This window comes from Protopterus annectens, chromosome 10.part0 (assembly GCF_019279795.1).
Source record: "Protopterus annectens isolate FY-2018-M chromosome 10.part0, PAN1.0, whole genome shotgun sequence".
Lineage (NCBI taxonomy): Eukaryota > Metazoa > Chordata > Ceratodontiformes > Protopteridae > Protopterus > Protopterus annectens.
The window spans coordinates 1,607,937,128-1,607,957,856 of record NC_056744.1 but is presented as its reverse complement, the minus strand read 5'-3'; the positions used below and the strand labels follow the sequence as shown (position 1 = coordinate 1,607,957,856).

General features: G+C 44.2%; 1 protein-coding gene across 3 annotated transcripts in view; it reads left to right on the top strand.

Moving 5' to 3' along the window:
• The window catches only part of PPP4C (protein phosphatase 4 catalytic subunit), a 245,268-nt gene that overhangs the window by 48,958 nt on the left and 175,581 nt on the right, over nucleotides 1–20,729 (top strand). For all 3 annotated transcript variants that reach the window (XM_044086284.1, XM_044086286.1, XM_044086285.1), the window contains exons 4-5: nucleotides 114–164; nucleotides 490–591. In XM_044086284.1, coding sequence (XP_043942219.1) covers nucleotides 114–164; nucleotides 490–591 — 153 coding nt within the window. The remainder of the gene's footprint in view (nucleotides 1–113; nucleotides 165–489; nucleotides 592–20,729) is intronic.

Below are 20,729 nucleotides of genomic sequence, written 5' to 3'. Positions count from 1 at the left end.
GTTTGTTTTGCCAAGTCTTACAGTTACGGCATTTGTTCCTTAACACTGTTCATTTCTGCTAACCTTACCAATATGTGATACCATTCTCGTATAATTTTTTTTTTTATCTTTAGGTGTGTGGTGACATTCATGGACAGTTTTATGATCTCAAGGAGTTGTTCCGGGTGAGTATTCTAAGTGTTCCAAGTTTTATGGTTGAATAAGGACTTGTATTATATTATAAGTATATTACCTGTAGAATAGCAAGAAGGTAAGGTATTTTGCTTCTGTAGTTGTGAATGGTTTAGCGTGTGCTACACATTTTAATGCCTGAAGCAGCAGATGTGACATTAGATGTAATTGGTTGAAATGCTGTTGGTTATGTATTCCACATGGAGGAAAATGCGTTGCTGCACAGTTGAGGTTATAGCTGTATCCCAACAGGTACGGGATCTATATTTCTTCTCTCTCTCTTTTTCTGTTGTTGAATTAAGGTTGTTTGTCTTGCAGGTTGGTGGAGACGTTCCTGAAACAAATTACCTTTTTATGGGTGACTTCGTCGACAGGGGGTTTTACAGTGTTGAAACATTCCTATTGCTTTTAGCATTGAAGGTAGGTTTGCATCTTCAGAGATGTATACATGCTTGTCAGTCTGAGGAGTGGGTGAACCATCGACATTGGTGTTCATAACTGGCTCGTATGATTACAGGTTTGGATCCATTTAGTCTTGCATGCTGTGCGATGTTCATCGTGCATACAGCTGCAGTCATAACAGATGGGTTTTCCTGCCGTCAGGCGGGTCCTCGGTCGGCCGAATTCCAAAGTCTAGGTCTGGCGTCGGATGTTGTCGCTTCTTCCCTGACGTCAGTGCGACAGGGGTATAAAAGAACCAGCCGACGCCATTTTCTTCAGTCTTTCTTGCAGCGCGGTGCCCGAAGCAGAAGCAGTTCGCAAGTACCGGTCGGCCAGCTCCTGAAATTACGAATATTTTTCAACGGAAGTCTTCTTGAAAGCTAAGTACCCCGTTGGGGAAACTTTTCTTGCCTCAGACCGATGTCAGACAAAGTTAATAATTGCATTTCATGTGGGAAGCAAATACCGCATAAGGATTTTCATTCCCTCTGCATTCCTTGCTTAGGCCCAGACCACGACGTCTCGGCCTGTCTTTTTTGTGCTACATTCAACAGATGCACTATTAAGCGTCGGGCGGAGTTCGCCCAACACTATTTTGCCAAAAAATTTAATTAATTATGTCGTCGGATACTCCGACTCCAGTTTTGAGTAAAAGACGCAAAGATAAGGACCGACATACGAGGACCGCAACTTCTACCGACACCACGCTAAAGCCGACTACAGGTGCTCCGGTTCTCAGCGAGATGCCTACGCAGCCCCTGACTACCGATGACACTTCATTGGCAGTGTCTTCTGTGCCCGAGGTTGCAGGCTCTTCGGCCTACAGTTACCGAAGCCACTCTTGGCAGGGAAACTCAGTTTAGACAGGCCTGCCACCTCTCAAGGTGTCTTCTTCTTCTTGTTGTTCTTCTTCTTCTTGTTGTTCTTCTTCTTCTTGTTCTTCTTCTTCTTCTTCTTCTTCCACCAAGTCTAAAGCAGCCATGCATACTAAAAGACAAGCTCCACAGGGACCCTCTCAGGGCCCCATGCCTAAAAAGCAGATGCTCAAAATGCCTGAGGATTTGATTACTCTTATCAGGGGTTCTCAACACCCCTCGGACAAAAGGCCCAGAGTGGAGGAATAATACCCTTCCTCGGACCAGGCTTCCATTACTTCAGAACATTCTGAAGACCAGGAACATTCATACTACCCTTTTGAAGATTCTGATGCAGAGGAGTCCATTCCCTCTGTCCCCGCCCCCCTGAGGATTACTCTTTTGGGGAAACCTTACATACCTTGAGGGAACACTTCCATTGGGAAGGCCAAGAGTACTCAGACTCCAAGAAAAGGCTTAGGGATTTCCTCTTGCTCCCTCAGCACAGGCCTCTGGCTATACCTCCTGTCTTAGACATACTAGATGATGTGTATTCGGAGGCCAGCCTTAACCCAGATTCTTTACCTCCAGCTCCAGTCAAGCCTGACTGGTATTACCGGGTTCCTGATTCACACCAATTCCTATACAAAAGCCATGCGGCTGACCCAGAAACTATTTCACAAGGTCCCAAGGGAATTAAGGCCTCCACTGCTAAAAATCCATTACCTTCAGAGAGAGATTCCAGAGCTTTAGAAAGGTGGGGGAAAAAGGTATACACCTCGGCCACCTTAACCATGAGGGCATTAAACTGTCAGTTCCATATGTTAAAGTACCAACAGTTTCTGTTATCACAGTTGAAAAGCAAAATGTCACAACCTGAACAACCAGACTTCAAGGAGTTGCAGGATTTGTTACATAGTGCAGAGCAAGTGGGTAAACATACCTTGCAATGTGGTTTTGATGCTTTAGAGGCCTCATGTAGAGCTGCTGTTACAGGATCAGTCATACGTAGACATGCTTGGCTCAAAGAGCAAACCTTACCAGATCCGGTCAAAGCTAAATTACTAGATGCACCTCTTCAAAAAGCTGTATTGTTTGGTGTTAAAGCTGAGGAGGTATTAAAGAAAATGGAGGAAAAGGCAAAATCAATGCAAACAGTGAAAGATTTCCTACAGGTACAACCTCCACGTTTCAGTAGAAATTGGCCTTCAAAAAATTGGTCCTTTCCAGCCACGGACAGACCCCAAAGAGGTAGATACAGGTGCCCGAGGGGTAGAGGGCAATCTCAAGGATCATTTAGAGGCAGACAATGGCAAGCACCTACACAAAGAGGTGGTGAGGATAGTTCACAGCCATTCAGAAAGCAGAACCAATGACTTTCCCCTTTGCATGCCAAGCAAGGCTCAAATGGCAGCACCTCTAGGCGGAAAACTGGCATTTTCGAAAAATTGGCATATTGTCACAAAAGACAAATGGATCTTGGACATTATAGACAGAGGCTACATATTCCACTTTCACACCCTTCCAAAAATGAGAGGCATGCCAAACCTGCCACACAATCAAAGGGCAGAGGCACAAAAACAAATTTCAGATCTCATGGACATGAAAGCTATTCGAGGTGCCTGCACAAGAACAGGGTCAAAGTTTTTATTCCAGACTATTCCTGGTACCAAGGAAGGGCAAAGATTGGAGACCTATTTTGGACCTATCCATCCTAAACACATTTTTACTCTTGCCAAAATTCAAGATGCTCACATTACAGCAGCTTCTTCCCATGCTGGGCAAGCAGTCTTGGCTGGTAACATTGGACCTCAAGGAGGCATACCTGCATGTCCCAATCAGACAAGATTGCAGAAGATACCTCAGATTTCTTGCAGGTTCAACCCATTATCAATTCTCTGCATTGCCCTTTGGCTTATCTACTGCACCCGGAGTGTTCACAAAATGCCTGGCATCAGTAATTGCCTACTGCAGACTTCAAGGGATACAAATATACCCATATTTGGATGACTGCCTGATCCAAGCAGACAGCAAGCACATACTTCTGAAACATCTGGCGTTTGTAATGTTGAATTCTCTGGGATACACAGTCAACAAAAAGAAATCAAGGCTAATACCCTCTCAAACAATAATTTTCCTGGGTGCCACCTTGAATACTAATACCCAGATGGCCTACCTCACGCCAGAGAAACAAGGGCAACTAACTCAATACTTCAGAAAACTGGCAACCTTCACCAGGCTGACTGCAAGGAAAATCCTGCAGGCTCTGGGATTCATGGCATCTTGCATCCTGCTAATCCCATGTGCAAAGCTGCATATGAGGAAACTTCAATGGTACCTAAAAAACCTATGGTCTCAACACAGCCACAGTTTGGAAACAATTATACCACTGATTCCATGTCTTCAAAAGGAATTTTTGTGGTGGGCTCAAGCATGCCAAAGAAACACAGGTCTCCCATTCTGCAAGCCTCAAGCAAATCAAGTGATCACAACAGACGCCTCGGACTACGCCTGGGGGGCGCACATGACAGATCGGTACATTCAGGGCAAATGGTCCCAAAAAGAAAAGCACCTACACATCAATCAAAAGGAAATGCTAGCAGTAATAAATGTTATTATGGCTTTCAAAGACCTACTGCATCCAGGCCAGCTATTGATAAGGACAGACAACACCACAGTAATGTGGTACATAAACAAACTGGGAGGAACCCATTCATATCCCCTATGCAGGCTAGCCATGTCTCTTTGGAATATGGCTCTGGAATTACAAATCGAACTTCAAGCACAGTATCTGCCAGGCAAGGAAAACACGCTGGCAGACAACCTAAGCAGAAATATGACAGATCCACACGAATGGAAGTTGCATCCTCAAGTTTTTACAAAGATAATTCAAGCATGGGGAAGACCAGACCTAGATCTCTTTGCCACCCACAGAAATCACCAATTGACAAAATTCTGCTCAAGGACCTTTCATCCACAGGCCTGGAAAGTGGACGCACTCTTTCAGTTGGACAACAATGACGGTTTATGCCTTTCCACCTCTTCCTCTGCTGCCCAAAGTTCTATTAAAAACCAGAGCAGACAGACCAAAGATGATTGTCATTGCTCCAGACTGGCCAAGACAACACTGGTACCCACTCCCGAGGAGCCTGACGCATTCCCCACCATGGATCCTGCCTCTAATGCCTCTTCTACTGACTCAGCACAACTTCAAAACTCTTCACAGTCAGCTGAAAACACCCAATCTAGCCGCATGGAAGATTCCTTAAAGTCTCAACAGACCCTACTCTCCAAGGAGGTGCAGGATGTCATTTTGGAGGCCAGAAGGCCTTCTACTAGAAAAGCCTACTCCGCAAAATGGAAACTGTTTTGTGCCTGGAATCAGAAAAAGGGTCAGAATCCTGGAATACTGAATTTACCTCAAATATTACAGTACCTAGCTGAGATGTTAAGCAGTGGACTTTTTCTCCTCCTCAAAATCCATGCCTCAGCCATTTCTGCAGAATACAACACTGATCCTCCTTTATTCTCTCACCCCCTCTTAAGACAGTTCCTCAGAGGGGCTAAGAATATAAAACCCCCAAGGAAACAACCACTACCTGCTTGGGACCTCAATTTCATTCTAGAAAAACTGACCTCGCCTCCTTTTGAGCCAGCTGCTTCAACAGAACTGCAGTATTTGTCCTGGAAAATGGCCTTCCTTCTGGCTATCGCCTCAGCTTGCAGAGTTTCGGAACTACAAGCCCTCATGGCTGTGCAGCCTTTCATCATTTTCCATCAGGACAGAGTTTCCTTACGAACCAATCCTTCCTTTATACCAAAGGTAGTATCCAGAGTAGCCTTGAATCGGGCTATCCACTTACCTACCTTTTACCCTAATCCTCAAAACAAAGGGGAGAGACTACTACATTCCTTGGACATTCACAGACGGCTACGTTATTATTTGGACAGAACAAAGCCTTTCAGAAAATCAGAGCAACTCTTTGTGTCCTATGCCACAGGAGCTCAAGGGAAGCCTATTTCCAAACAGACAATCTCAAAATGGATAGCCCACTGCATACGCTTTTGTTACTCTTTTCATGGTAAAACTGTACCTGCAGGCATCAGATCTCACTCCACAAGGGCCACAGCTACCTCTGCAGCTTTCCTCAGGGGGGTTCCTACCAAAGATATTTTGGAAGCAGCCACTTAGTGCTTGGAGAAAGTATGTACAGAACTCCATCACCTACCATTATACTCCAAATCTAAAGCAGGCTTTGCCACTGCAGTCTTGCAGGGCATCCTGGCTCCTCCTAGTTCCACCTAGTGCCTACCATCCCTTTTTTAGCTTTGGGATTCTACCCATCTGTTATGACTGCAGCTGTATGCACGATGAATATAGTACAGTTTTGTACCTACCATAAATGTAGATGTTCGAGTGCTAATACAGCTGCAGTCCAGGTTTCCCTCCCTCCTTCCCCTCTTGGGACAGGCCTAATGGCTAACACCTCCTCATACAACCTGATTGGGGTATTTGCTTGCAACTACTGTTTTTTGATTATATTGCATTGCATTATTACATAAATGTATGTATTGCCTTCCTTCTGGGGACACCTGACATCTGGGGCAAGAAAAACTGAAGAAAATGGTGTCGGCTGGTTCTTTTATACCCCTGTCGCACTGACGTCAGGGAAGAAGCGACGACATCCGACGCCGGACCTAGACTTTGGAATTCGGCTGACCAAGGACCCGCCTGACGGCAGGAAAACCCATCTGTTATGACTGCAGCTGTATTAGCACTTGAACATCTACATTTATGGTAGGTAAAAACTGTACTTTTTGGTTCGACTGTTTGACTTGCACAGTTCTAGTGAGTTTGAGTTTCTTGGCTTATTTCATGTATTGGGAACAATAAGGTGATGTGCATCTTATGGATTGTTGCGACTTTTCTCATGTAGATAAAAGTAGGAGATGCAACAAAAATCATTTATACAGCTTCAGATTTCTGATTTGTGATATTTCCCTCTTTTCTTACTGTTTCTTTGAAGGGTCATTCACTTCTGAATTAGTATTCAACATTAACCTTACTGCTGTAATAACCTAAGCTATTTATGGTATTACCTCTTACCAACTGGTTTGAAAGCTTAAAGTTGACTTCCTAACACTTGTCAGGAGCTGCAGTATGAAGACCAAGTTCTAATTCGGTCAGCTTTTTTTCACTGCCAAAGTGTGCTCCTTCAGTGGGCCCACTGGTTGGCTAGATGTTCATCGTGTTACCCTGCTGCAGTCATCACACTTGGGTTATGCTGCCATCAGGCGGTCCCGCAGTCGGCCTGAATTCCAAAGTCTTGGTCCGGCGTCGGTTGCCATCACTTCTTCCCTGACATCAGTGCTCCAGGGGTATAGAAGAGGCAGCCAACGCCATTTTCTTCAGTCTTTCTTGCAGCGCGGTGCCCGAAGCAGAAGCATTTAGCAAGTGCTGGTCGGCCGACACCTGAGATTTTCGATTCTAATTTCAGTCCGAAGTCTTTAATAAAGCTAGGTACCCCATTGAGGAACCTTTTCTTGCCTCAGTTCGATGACAAAAAAGTTAACAATTGCATTTCTTGTGGGAAGCAAATACCTTATAAGGACTTCCATTCCTATTGAATTCCTTGCCTAGGCCCAGACCACGACGTCACAGGTTGACTGTTTTGTGCTAGGTTTAATAAACGAACTATCAAACGCCGTTTTGACTTTGCACGACATTACTTTAGTAAGAAATTTAATTATATCATGCCGTCGGAGCAGCTGACTACTGGCATACATAAAAAAACACAAGGATAAGGACAGGCAGCCTAGGAACAAGCCAGACTCCGAGGCCTCTGCTGGGCCTTTCGCCGGTTCTCCGGTTTTCAGTGAGGCACCTACGCAGCCCCTGACTACCGCAGAACTGGAACCCCAGACAACTGTGGATTCTCAAGCAGAGTCTACTAGGCCGACGCAGCCATCTTCCGACACCGGAGCAGAAGTAGACCCCACCCCGGTGCAGTGGAAACACCTTCGGTTGCAGAAAGTGTCTTCAGACCAACTACTCTCGCCATTAAATCTTATGCACTCCTTTAAAACCTAAGAAGACTGTACATCAGTCTACAGTTCAAGGCCCCATGCCTAAGAAACATGCTTAAGATGGCTGAACATTTGATTACCCTAATCAGGGGGTTCCCATCCCCCTCCCGATAAAAGACCAAGACAAGAGGAGGATTATGCTTCCTCTGACCAGGTTTCAATGTCCTCAGATTCTTCTGAGGAACAGGATTACACTTTTTTCCACCTTATGAAGACTCTGATGCTGAAGACTCTATTTCCTCAGCATCTCCCCCTGAAGACTACTCCTTTGGGGAAACTTTACATACCATGAGGGTACATTTCCACTGGGAAGGCCAGGACTACTCTGATTCTAAGAAAAGGCTCCGAAAGTTCCTTTTACTACCCCAGCACAGGCCTCTTGCTATCCCTCCAGTTTTAGATATTGTGGATGATGTTTTCTTGGAGTCTAGTTTAAATCCAGACTCTCTGCCTCCTGCTCCAGCCAAACCAGACAGATACTACAGAGTACCTGACTCACACAAATTCCTTTATAAAAGCCCTGTGGCTGACCCAGAAACAATTTACTAGGGTCCTAAGGGAGCTAAAGCTTCTATGGCTAAAAATCCGGTGCCCTCTGAAAGGGTTTCCAGAGCCCTAGATAGATGGGAAAAGAAAATATACACCTCAGCAACTCTGGCTATGAGAGCATTAAATTGTCAGTTTCACATGCTGAAATATCAGCAATTCCTAATGTCTCAATTAAAACAAAAAATGAGCACACATACTGAACAGTCTGAATTCAAGGAAATGCAGGATCTGTTGCATGCAGCTGAACAGGTGGGCAAACATACTTTACAATGCGTATTTGATTCGTTGGAAGCTTCCTGTAGAGCAGCTGTTACTGGCTCTGTCATACGTAGACATGCTTGGTTAAAAGAACAAACCCTTCCTGATCATGTTAAAGCAAAAGTATTGGATGCACCTTTACAGCAGGATCTGTTATTTGGTGTCAAAGCAGAAGAGGTTTTAAAGAAAATGGAGGATAAGGCAAAGTCTATGCAGACTGTCAAGGATTTTTTGCAGGTTACAACCCCCTCATTTCAGCAGAAATTGGCCAACAAAAAACTGGTCCTTTCCAGCTTCTGACAGATCACAGAGGGACAAATACAGACGCCCAAGGGGCAGAGGTCAGTCGCAAGGCCCTTACAAACCTCGCCAATGGGGTACTGCTACCCAGAAAGGAGGAGAAGACAAGGCCCCAAGCTAGCAGAAGACAAACACAATGACTCAATCCTCAAACTACCAAGCAAATCTCTCCTGGCAGCTCCCTTGGGGGGGAAATTAGCATTTTTTGCAGACAACTGGCACATCATCACAAAAGACAAATGGGTCCTAAACATTGTCTGTCAAGGATACAGATTCCACTTTTATACCTTACCAAGGATAAAAGGAATGCCAAACCTGTCACCAAATCAATGGGCAGAGGCACAAAAACAAATTACAGCTCTCATGGACATGAGAGCCATTCAACAGGTACCTACACAGGAGCAAGGACAAGGATTTTACTCAAGACTCTTTCTAGTCCCAAGAAAGGACAAAGCATGGAGACCCATTCTGGATCTTTCAATTCTGAACACCTATCTGCAAGTACCAAAGTTCAAGATGCTAACACTACAGCAGCTTCTTCCCATGCTGGGCAAGAATGCTTGGCTAGTAACGTTGGATCTCAAGGAGGCATACCTGCATGTCCCTATCAGACAAAATTGCAGAAGATACCTCCGCTTCATTGCAGGTTCAACGTATTATCAATTCTCTGCACTTCCCTTTGGCTTATCTACTGTGCCCAGGGTCTTCACAAAATGCCTGGCACCAGTAATTGCATACTGCAGACAAAGAGGAATTCAAATATACCCATACCTGGACGACTGCCTTATTCAAGCAGAAAGCAAGGACTTTCTTTTAAAGCATCTGGCATTTGTCAAACACCACCTACCTAGGGTACATAGTAAACAAAAAGAAATCAAAATTAGTGCCCTCACAAAACATAATATTCCTGGGTGCCAGCTTGAATACAACGGCCCAGATGGCTTATCTCACCCCAGACAAGCAACAACAGCTGACTCAATATTTCAAAATAGTGGCAACAAAGACCCAACTCCCTGCAAGAAAAATTCTGTAGGCCTTGGGATTCATGGCATCTTGCATACTACTAGTACCATTTGCAAAACTGCATATAAGGAAATTACAATGGTACCTGAAAAGCGTATGGACTCAGCACAGCCACAGCTTGTAAACAATGATACCACTCATTCCCTGCCTTCAACAGGAGTTTCTATGGTGGGCACAGGCATGTCACCTCAACAAGGGTCAGCCTTTCACCTTACCCACAGCCAGGCAAACTATGACAACAGATGCATCGGACTATGCCTGGGGAGCACATATGGCAGGACAGTGCATTCAGGGCAAATGGACTACAGATCAGAAGCATCTGCATATCAATCAAAAAGAAATGCTAGCAGTACAGAATGCCCTAACAGCTTTCAAGGACCTCTTACACTCAGGACAACTAATAAAGACGGACAATACCACAGTAATGTGGTTCATAAACAAGCAAGGGGGGCACACATTCCTAATCTCTATGCAGGCAAGCAATGACCTTGTGGAACACTACACTGTCTTACCAGGTTCAATTACAAGCACAATTCCTGCCAGGAAAGAAAAAAACATTTGCAGACTACCTAAGCAGAAACATCATGGATCCACACGAGTGGAAACTAGATCCACAGGTATTTGCAATGATAGCTCAAAAATGGGGACGTCCAGACATAGATCTGTTTGCAAACCCCCAAAACTACCAACTTCAAAAATTTTGCACAAGGACATTCCATCCACAAGCTTGGAAAGTGGACGCCCTCTCATTCAGTTGGAAAACATCAACAGTGTATGCCTTTCCTCCACTGCCTCTTCTAGCAAAGGTACTGCTGAAAGTCAGATTAGAGAGGCCACAAATGATACTCATTGCACCAGACTGGCCACGCCAGCATTGGTATCCAATTCTAAGGAACATGGCCCGCCATGGATTTTACCACAAATTCCTCACCTGCTCACCCAGCGAGACAGTCAGATTCTACACAGCCAGCTCAAGACTTTAAACCTGGCTGCATGGCAAACTACCTAAACAACCAGCCAACACCTCTCTCCAAAGCTGTTATGGATGTCATTCTGGAGGCCAGGAGGCCCAGCACCAGGAAAACCTATTCAGACAAATGGAAAAGATTTTGCGCCTGGAACCAAGCTAAAGGCCAAAATCCCCTTGATCCAAACATTCCTCAGATTATACAATATTTAACTGAGATGTTGCACAAAGGACTTTCCTTTTCATCTGTTAAGATCCACGCCTCAGCAATTTCAGCTCATTACAACACGGATCCTCCTTTATTCTCACATCCACTCCTAAGACAGTACCTCAGGTGCTAAGAACATAAGACCGCCAAGGAGAGCACCAACACCTACTTGGGATCTCAACTTTGTTCTGGAAAAGCTTACACTGCCGCCCTTTGAACCAGCTTTTTCAGATGATTTAAAATTTCTTTCATGGAAAACTGCCCTGCTACTAGCAATAACCTCAGCTAGAAGAGTCTCAGAACTACAGGCACTAATGGCAGTGGAGCCTTTCCTCATTTTTCATCAAGACAGAGTCTCTCTACGAACTAACCCTTCCTTTATGCCAAAGGTGGTATCCAGTGTGGCCCTAAACCAAACCATTCATTTGCCCACCTTTTTCCCAAATCCCCAGAATAAAGGAGAAATACTCCTGCACTCTTTGGACATTCACAGGCAATTACGTTACTACTTGGATAAAACTAAGGCTTTCAGAAAAACTGACCAGCTCTTTGTAGCCTATGCTACAGGATCACAAGGAAAAGCCATCTGAAAACAGACTATTTCTAAATGGATAGGGCATGGCATACGTTTCTGCTACATGCATCATGGGAAACCGGTACCTGCTAACATTAGGTCCCACTCCACCAGGGCTACAGCTACATCAGCAGCCTTTCTCCGGGGAGTGCCAACCAAGGATATTCTGGAAGCTGCAACTTGGAGTTCAGTGCACACCTTTACCAAACACCATCACTTGCCTCTCTATTCTAAGACTAGAGCTGGTTTTGCCACTGCAGTTTTGCAGGGCCTACTAGCTTCTTCTAGCCCTGTTTAACTCCACCTCCCATCCTTAGCTTTGGGATTCATCCCAAGTGCGATGACTGCAGCAGGGTAACACGATGAACATAGTACAGTTTTGTACCTACCATAAATGTAGATGTTTGAGTGTTCACCCTGCTGCAGTCCAGGTTACCCTCCCTCCATCCCCTCTGAACTAGCTGAACTTATCTATACCACTCTATCCTATACAACCTCTGTGGTATATTGACATCTGGGGAAAGAAAAACTGAAGAAAATGGTGACTGATGCCTCTTGTATACCCCTGGCGCACTGACGTCAGGGAAGAAGCGACGGCAACTGACGCCGGAGCAAGACTTTGGAATTCAGGCCGACTGCGGGACCGCCTGACGGCAGGATAACCCAAGTGTGATGACTGCAGCAGGGTGAACACTCAAACATCTACATTTATGGTAGGTACAAAACTGTACTTTTTCCTTCAAGGCTGATCCCCAATGGGGAAAACCTTCCAAGAAAATATGTTTTTCTGATGAAAGCTTGCATTTTACTGACTAAAATGTTGCATTTGCTAGGAAGCTATATTTTATGGACTACCATTGCATTGCTAAGGGAGTTAGTGCTTTGTATTGTAGAATTTTTCTCCAGGTTGCATATGTTTTTTTGGGGGGGCAGGATGTTGCTTGTTCTCTGCTTTATTTGTAACCATCCATTCAAGCTCAGATGTTGGCCTCTGTTCTCATTTTTAGCTTGCCTATGTAGCAGTTACCAGTCTCTAGTTTTGCGTTCCCCTGTCTGCAAGAAGAAGGTTGTTAGGGAGTCTCTGGGTAACTGGCAAACTCTGGTGTGGCACGGCTGCTTGCGGATGACTGCTTTGGCCATTCTTGGTTCCTCACACTCATCTTCCCCCTCTGATCCTACAGCCACCATGGACAGGGAAAGCTGTGTCTTCTGTGGCTGTAGGGTTGCCCCTGGCAGGCAAGAGAATGAATCACGGTTTTCCATCTCAGGAGAATGGGCAAGTGAAAGTCTTTCAGTTGACGAAGGTTCACTGAATCTGGGATGAGCTTGCCTTGTATGGATCCTTCATTTTCTAGGGAGCTTCTCAGAAAAGGTAAGCCTAGTGAGGAAGTCTTGCCTTTCCCATTGTTCTTGTTTCTATGGACAGAGAAGATCTGGGATTTAAGGCCTCCATCTTTGCCTTCTACTGCTGCGGCCAAGAAAAGTTCCTGTTTCTGATTTTTGGCAATCAGTGGGCATTGCAGAGGGGTGGTGGTACTTCAGGAATTTCTTAACCTGAATGTTCTGAGAAATATTTATCTAGAACACTTCTCTTTCGTCTTTGATAAAGAAGTGTTCAGTGGGATAAAGAAGTTTCACTGGGAGGAAAAGTTCTGTTGCACAGAAGGATATATTTATTGCAGTTGGATGTACTTGTGCAGCTGTATGTTTTGCGTGATTTGTGTTTGTTTTTTTTTTTTTTTCCTCCTCGTTGCTGCTAGTTTGTCTGGCAGTTGACCTGACCACAGGAACTATGATGTATAATATAGGGGTCCTCAAACTTGGATCTTTGGTTTAGAAAACAAATTCTTACAGCTCCGCTGTTAACCCCCATTACCTCTGAAAAGAACTAAAGCTTTTGACATCTTGGAGAATTATATTCTGTCCTGATATTTTGTATTCAGTAGTTTAAACTGTCAAGCGCTAATCTTTTAAGATGATGTAAAAAGTAATTAATTTCTGATTCTCATGTTACTAAGAATGTTTGGTGTGTGCTTGTGAGTCCTCCAGAGGTGATGCTTTTAGTTCCATAATAAGATTAGCCTGACTTCATTCTTAAAACCTTCATGAAGATTGCACTCTTATTCTCCTTGGGTAGTGAAGTTCTGTTTGGCACCTCCTGCAGCCAAGTGTGATGAAAGGGGGTGGCCAGTATTTACTTTATTATTATTAAAAAAAAAAAAAATAGCAAATTCTTTCCTTTCCTCCTAAACTCCCTTTTTCAATAAGCAATTCAAGCAGCAAGAGCTGCCAAACAGGAATTTTAGAAAGCAATGGCAGGGAGGCTACAAAAAGGCAAAGCCTGTTTTTAAAGGACAGCAGGATTCTATTAGTAAATGCTCAACTTCTCTGTCCTTTTTCTCCCTATTTATTGTCCCTGCTATGAATAAACACCAACACAGCATTTAAGAGATTTTTGACTGTTTCTGTCCACTAGAACAGTGCCTTACTGTACTGTGGTGGTTTCACTTTCAAATAACTTTTAACCCGCCCTGGAAAAGTCTCCAATTCATTGAGGTCATCAAGGCCACTGAATACTGGTAGTTTTCTGGCCAGTTCCCTCCCCAAACTGACATCACCATAACCGTCCTAAAAACCCATCTGTGCTGTGATGTCACAGCTCCCTGGTCCTTCCCCTACCCATACAGAAAATAAATGCTAGAACAAGGAAACAATACATGAGTTAGATCTCCTGCTGTGAGCTGTCAATCACAGCAGGTGGTTGTTCGTCTTTCGGCTCCTTCCCGGTAAGGGGTCGCCACTGTGGAACTCCGGTCCGCTAATGATTGGCAGTAGATTTTTACAAAACGCCGAGGTGGCAGCTCTATGCCCAACCTTAAACGAAGGCACGCCCATTTACACACGCATGTCTTTCGAGCTATACCCAACCGCGGGGAGGACATGCAGACTCCACACAGAAGGCACTCCCAAGCCAAGCCGAGAATCTAACGGGAGAACCTCTTGCTGTGAGGTAACAACACTACTGCCGTACCTCCATGGCATTTGTCAATCAATCAAAGCAGGTAACTGCTCAAATTACCCTTGGCACTTTGACAGCTAGGAAAATCTGGTGTGAAGGGGGATAGGAGATGAGTCAAAGTAGTATAATTCAAGCTTCACAAAAAACTGCAGCTTAAATATTCTAAAATGAAGCAGCGGTAAAAAGCACTTTGAAAAGTCTGTTCTGTGGCATTTGCACTGTGTTTTAAGTAGTCATTATGGCATGAAAGGTTACTTAAAACTAACAAAGACAGCAGTGTATGCATGTAAAATCAATGCAGTGCCCGGAGCTTTAGGAAGAAAGAGGCCTGCGTAATGTAACTTTTACAAACTAGCACTGGGTTGTGGGATACCTAGAGTCAGACTAAACATCGGAATTACTTCAAGATGCCAAACCCCATGTGGTCAGATTCAGAAGTTATGTATAAAGATATTTAAAAACCTGTAAATACTCGAGTGGTAAAATGTAGGAAACGCCAAACCATGATGGAAGTAAACATGTTTTTTTGAGTCTGTGGGTGCAAAAAGTCCTGTGAGTCAGCATGACTGCCTGCGTATTCAAGTTACCCCCACGTCAGCAGCTTATCCCTGTCTGAGGCTTTTTCCCTCGTGACACCAGTTTGTGGAAGAATGGATTTTAAACCTAATTCATTAGGAATGCATTTGGCTGTAGGAATCCCTCTTTCAGGATTTGCCATTTTTCCAGTGAACAGTCTCCTTGTTTCCTCCCATTATGTATCAAATGCATGTACAAGTATTAAGATTTTCTGTGTCTGTCTTTCATTATTTAGCAGTCTTACCCTTGAAGAGAAGAGCCCAACGGGTATTTACAGTCTCTCCAGTGCCGTGACGTCTGTAATGCCATTTACATTTTTCCATATTTAGATTGACAACTGGAAAAGTCTGTATTATGTTTAGTCTTCAGCAGCTGTTCAGGCTTTTTGTTACTCAAGTCTTGGTTTTTAAATTGGCTTTCAAAATTTATCTTTTCATCCCTTCTCACAGGATTGTATTTATAGGATGTCTTCTATATTGTCATGGGAAGAGCCTTTCTTACCACAGACAAGGTAGAGGTGTTTCAGCAGCTCATTAACTTTTCTAACCAAACCAAAGCATCTGTAAGGAAACTTATCAGGATTGTGAAATACATAGCAATGGTGATTCTGATCTTTATCCTGACTAGATTCCACGTGGTGAAAAATCCAGTGGTACTTCATTTCAGTCTGGCCTCTGCATTTTCACCCTTTTTATCTTTTCAGATTGCTGTTTTGGAGGTTTGTAACTTTTTTTTTTTTTTTTTTCTGATTGGTAGAACAGAGCTCTTGCAGTTAAGTCTCCCATTCTCCCTTCTAGCCCCCTCCGGTCTGTAATTACAGATATGTTAGACCTGTCATGGGAAGAGGTTTCTAAAGGAGTGAAAGTGTAAGCTCTCTGGATCTGCCACAAAAGACTGAGGCACATATTAATGTTAGATGTTGACAATGATAAACTCTCAAAGTCTCTGGTTCTCTTGGTCCTTGGTAAATTTGCACAGACCAGTAACCACTGTGATGTAGTACACAAATAGATAAGGGTACCAGATCATGCACACACTCTTCTCAGACTTGCTGTGATCTCCTGGGGGATACAACGTGGCTCATTTTCAATCTGCTGGCTTCATAAATTCCATCAGAGTAGAACCTGCTAATCAGGTCCAAGACTGAGCCTCACAAATGGAAACTTAATCTAGGTATCTTCTTAGAATTGATCCAGTTGTGGAGCACACCTCCAGTAGATCGGTTTGCCACCTTTCAGAACAGACAATTGAAGTGTTCTAGGAGTCCTTGCAAATGGGCCTGAAAGACTGATTCTTTTTCATTCCCATGTCCAGAAAGTTTCCTGTAGGTTTTCCCCTTTTCTGCTAATATCTTGAATCCTTCTGACTATATTGAAGGACTCCCTAAATTATTGATGGTGACTCCATTATGGCCCAGGCATTGGTAGCGTAGCTTTGAGGTTTACAGTTTTGGTAACTGTAGGGGGACTGGTCCAGGAACCCTTTTCAGCCATGGCCCAGACTCTGAGGCAGTAAACAGTGTAGGTGAGCTTAAGTTGTAAGCTTAAAATATGATTGTTAGGCTTGTAAACTTAAAATATGATTGTTATGCTTGTATAGGTGTAAAACCTAAGTTCGTTTAGACTTTCATAAAGTGGACTGTTAGTCGTTTCCACTACTGCATTAGCATTTATGCTATGAGGGTTGTGTTGTCTAAGGCACAACTAACCTGCTGCCCCCCCCCCCCTTCATTCTGACTTCTGATTATTTTTCCTCCTTGGGGCTTTCCAATCAGGAGTGAAGAAACTTCAGTACTTGCTTCTTTGTGAAGAAGCAGCTCAGAGGTTTCACAAGAGCAGCAGCCGGCCATCAGCTTTTTTCCGGAGAGAAGTATCCTTTTGAAGAGCTCTTCCACACAGAAATTTTTACTTTGATATATTTAAAAAAATGCCTTTATTAACTGGGCTGCCCAGTTAAGAAACCCAGTATGTTTCTATCTAAGTTTCCTGTTGGAGAATTTTTTAAGCCTTGGCTGATTTTGAGTTTGTGACCCAAATGTTTCTCTTCTGGGCCTGTGACCAGTAACCAGTTTGCTGTTAGAAAACCATGTGTAGGTTGATTTCCAACCTGCTCCTTTAGTGAAGCTTTCTCATTTCCTCTGGCATTGTCTTAGCGGGAGGTTTCAGGGAAAAGGGGGGGTGTAAGAAGAACGACCTTGACTCCCCAGAGGAGTCTCTCTCTTTCTTTCTCTCTCTCTCTCTCTCTCTCTCTCTCTTTCTCTCTCTCTCTCTCTCTCTCTCTCTCTCTCTCTCTCTCTCTCTCTCTCTCTCTCTCTCTCTCTCTCTCTCTCTCTCTCTCTCTCTCTCTCTCTCTCTCTCTCTCTCATTGAGGATACAGACATCAAGGAAAGCGAGTAAGTCTCCATGGGGTAATGCCTTGTTTAGTGATCTCTTGGTGCTGGTTTGACAGCACAGAGGCTGGACCATTGAAGCCCCTTTTGTGGAGGGGTTTGTATTTTTTGGAGTCTTTCAGTGTGGGCCCATCTATGCCTTTGGTGGTTCCTCCTCCGGACACTATTACACCTAGTGTCCTGGAGGATGTGGAAGGGGACCCTTCATGGTGGACCCTATTCTGAAAAGGTCAATAAAATTCTAGCACCTCCCAAAGACTGAACATATTGGAGTATGGGTTTGTCGGATTGTGGTGGCATCTCCCACAAAGGAGATCTCTGAGGGGAGCTCTTCGGGACATCTCCCAAATAGAGAGTCTAACTTTTTTAGACCATTTAGTGAAGTGGCACTTAATTACTATTGCACTTGACCAGACTCCAGCTTAACCTGGTGTCCTGAAGTGTTGAGGAATGATAAGATACAACATTTTCTAGAGATTCAAATATGCTGGAGACTTGGTTGTTTACCCTGCTATCGCCAATATCTGAGGCTTCTTTCCAATGCATCCGATGAGTTTCCTGAGCAGCTGTCTGGTATTGCCATGCTTGGATATGATTATGCAACTTTGCAGATTAATGAAGGATGCCTTGATGCAATGTCCCATTTAGCTGCTGTTATCCGTGCAGCTTTCTCCAGCAGGCCTTTTAAGTGACGCTGAAGGGGTGCCTGACTGCTGTGTAGGCAGTCTGGCGTCTATCGACTCTTCACCCAGAAGCATAGGAGGCAATCACTTCGGACGTGTGGGTGTATAGAGTCCTATCCAGAGGCTATACTTTACCTTTTTTAGAAATTCTAAGTTTTTGTCACAGTTGTCTTCCAACTTTCCACCTCGTCAGACTGCAAGCAGCATTTAGAGATTCACAAGCTGCTCATTAATAGTCATCCAAGAGATCCAGTAGACCATCCAGGATCCGGGTACTGTTGAATTTCTGATACCAGACAAGAACAAGGGCCTCAGCCCTGTTCTAGATTGAAGCAAACTGAATCCCTTCGTGAAACAGACCAAATTTCAAATGGTCACTGTGTAGTCTGATTTTTCCCTCTGCTGATGTAGTAGGGTTTAATGTGCGTGATGGACATCAAGGAGGTCTACCATCTAAAGTTAGAGAGGTGCTACAAGAAGTTCTGAGTTTCCAGTTGTAGGCTAGTCACTACTAGTTCAGGACCTTGCCTTTTGGTTTCACTGCAGCCCCCCCCCCCCCCCCCCAGGTGTTCAAATACATGGCCTAGCTGTGGCTGCAGGGGTTCCAGGTCTTCACTTACCTGGATGATTGGCTGCGTACCACACCTAGAACTGTTGATCATGGCCAGGTGTACCTTACTCCATCTGTGTGACCACTTAAGCATTATGGGCAATTACTTCATGCTCTGGTGGTATTGGTGCTTATGCTGTCTAAGCTTCGCTCGTGCAGTTTTGAAGCTTGGGTCACATGGCAACGTCTTTAAGACCGATTCCTCTAGCTAAGTATCTTATGAGAGCTTTGCAGTGGACTATGGCCATACAGTGGTTTTTCCTAACTCACCCAATGGACTTTACATCATGGTTGACGTGTGTCCTGACCAAATTTGTTGGTTGCAGTCTCCTTTTAGTGACCAGTGGAAGACTTTGTACTTCCCTCTTCTTTGGCCATGGTCACCACAGATGCCTCTCTTCTTGGGTGGGAGGATTTCAAGGGGAAGACTGCTCAAAGGTCTTGGTCTTCTGCAGAGGTTGACATTCTCATTAATGTCCTGGAGAGGAGGGCTGTGTTGAAGGCTTTTCAGGGTACCCTCCCCAGAGGTGTGTTTGCAGTACAGGCTTGACATTGTTGTGTGGTAACACCCCCCCCCACCCCGTTATTGAGATCAGTGACAGGCCATGAGGGTTTGACAGTGGGCAATTTTACCTTTGTATCTAGGTGCCATGCACATACTGGGGAAGTACAATATTCTGGCTGACAGCCTCAGCAGGAGCATTTTGCTTCCTCATGAATGGTGTTGAAATCCAGGAGATATGGCTTGCTTTTTCTGGGGCACTCCGTGTTACAACCTCTTTGCCTCCCTTTCCACCAATTGTAGCATCTGTTCATGCCTTAGTTGCCCCCTTTGGGGCAGTAGTCCTATAGGCTTATCCCCGTGGTCCCTTGGATTGTAAGATTTCTTCGGAAGGCAACTCACTGCAGAGTACCTGAAGCTTTTTGCTCCTTTCTGTCCTCTGGTGTGGTTCCCCTTTATCTAGCCTCTTCTGAAGTATCCCCCATAGGTACAGGATCACATTTCTCATCCAGCAGGTCTGCCTCTCCTCAATCTTAAGTCCCTCAAGCTAACCACATGGCTTCTCCAGTTCCCTTGACGACCAGAAATCCCAAGCTTTCCCAGGCTGAAAAATTCACATCTTGTCTTCATCTCAAAAACATTCAAGAAAAGTGTAGTAAGTGGTGGTAATTTGCAATGTGGGCATAATCCAAAGGGCATGCTCCTCTTTCCACTTTACAGTATGTTTTTAGAGTTTCTTGCAGAGTTTGTCAGGTTCTAGTTTGCACCATTAAGGTGCATTTGGTAGCGATTTCTAATTTTCACATTGGCACAGGCTATGTTCTCTGGCTGGTCTCAATTTCTAATGCTTTTCTCGTACCTCTTTGCATTCCCCGGTTTAGGATCTCATTTCTCACTGGGATTTCCAGTTTGTTTTATGGGTCCTTGCAGGTCCAACTTTTTGAGCCCTCATCAATGTCGGACTTGAAATTATGGTCTTGGAAGAAGTCTTTGGCTGTTTTGGCAAGGAGGGTTTCTGAGTTGCAGGCCCTTGAGTCTGTGTTGATTCTTTAGTGCTGTACAACGATGAGGTTTCTAGCCATAAAAATCCATCTTTTTTTACTTAAGATAATTCTTTTGAAGCCACTGTAACAGTTCCATTCATCTCCCTGTGTTTCCCCAATCTTTCCACCAAAGGCAAATATCTTATGCATCCTTTGGATCTTAAAAAGGAAAGGTAATGACTAGATTTTCTCAATGCCTTTACGGTAGAAGTAAAATCTCAATTGCCTGTGTGTACATACAGATTGCACACATACCTGTGTCTGAAGTGACTTTATCCAAGTGGCTATTCAACAAGAACTGTGGCTTCTGTCTCTTCTAGAGTATCCTAGATGAATTTTATACAGTGACGACTTGGATTGGTCACACTTTTTTTTTTTTTTTCCATTATAAGCTTGGATAATGTGTCAAGGTCCAGGGCTGCCTTTGGCTCCACTGTTTTTAGAATATCCTTTTAGTTCCTCATGAGGATTTGTA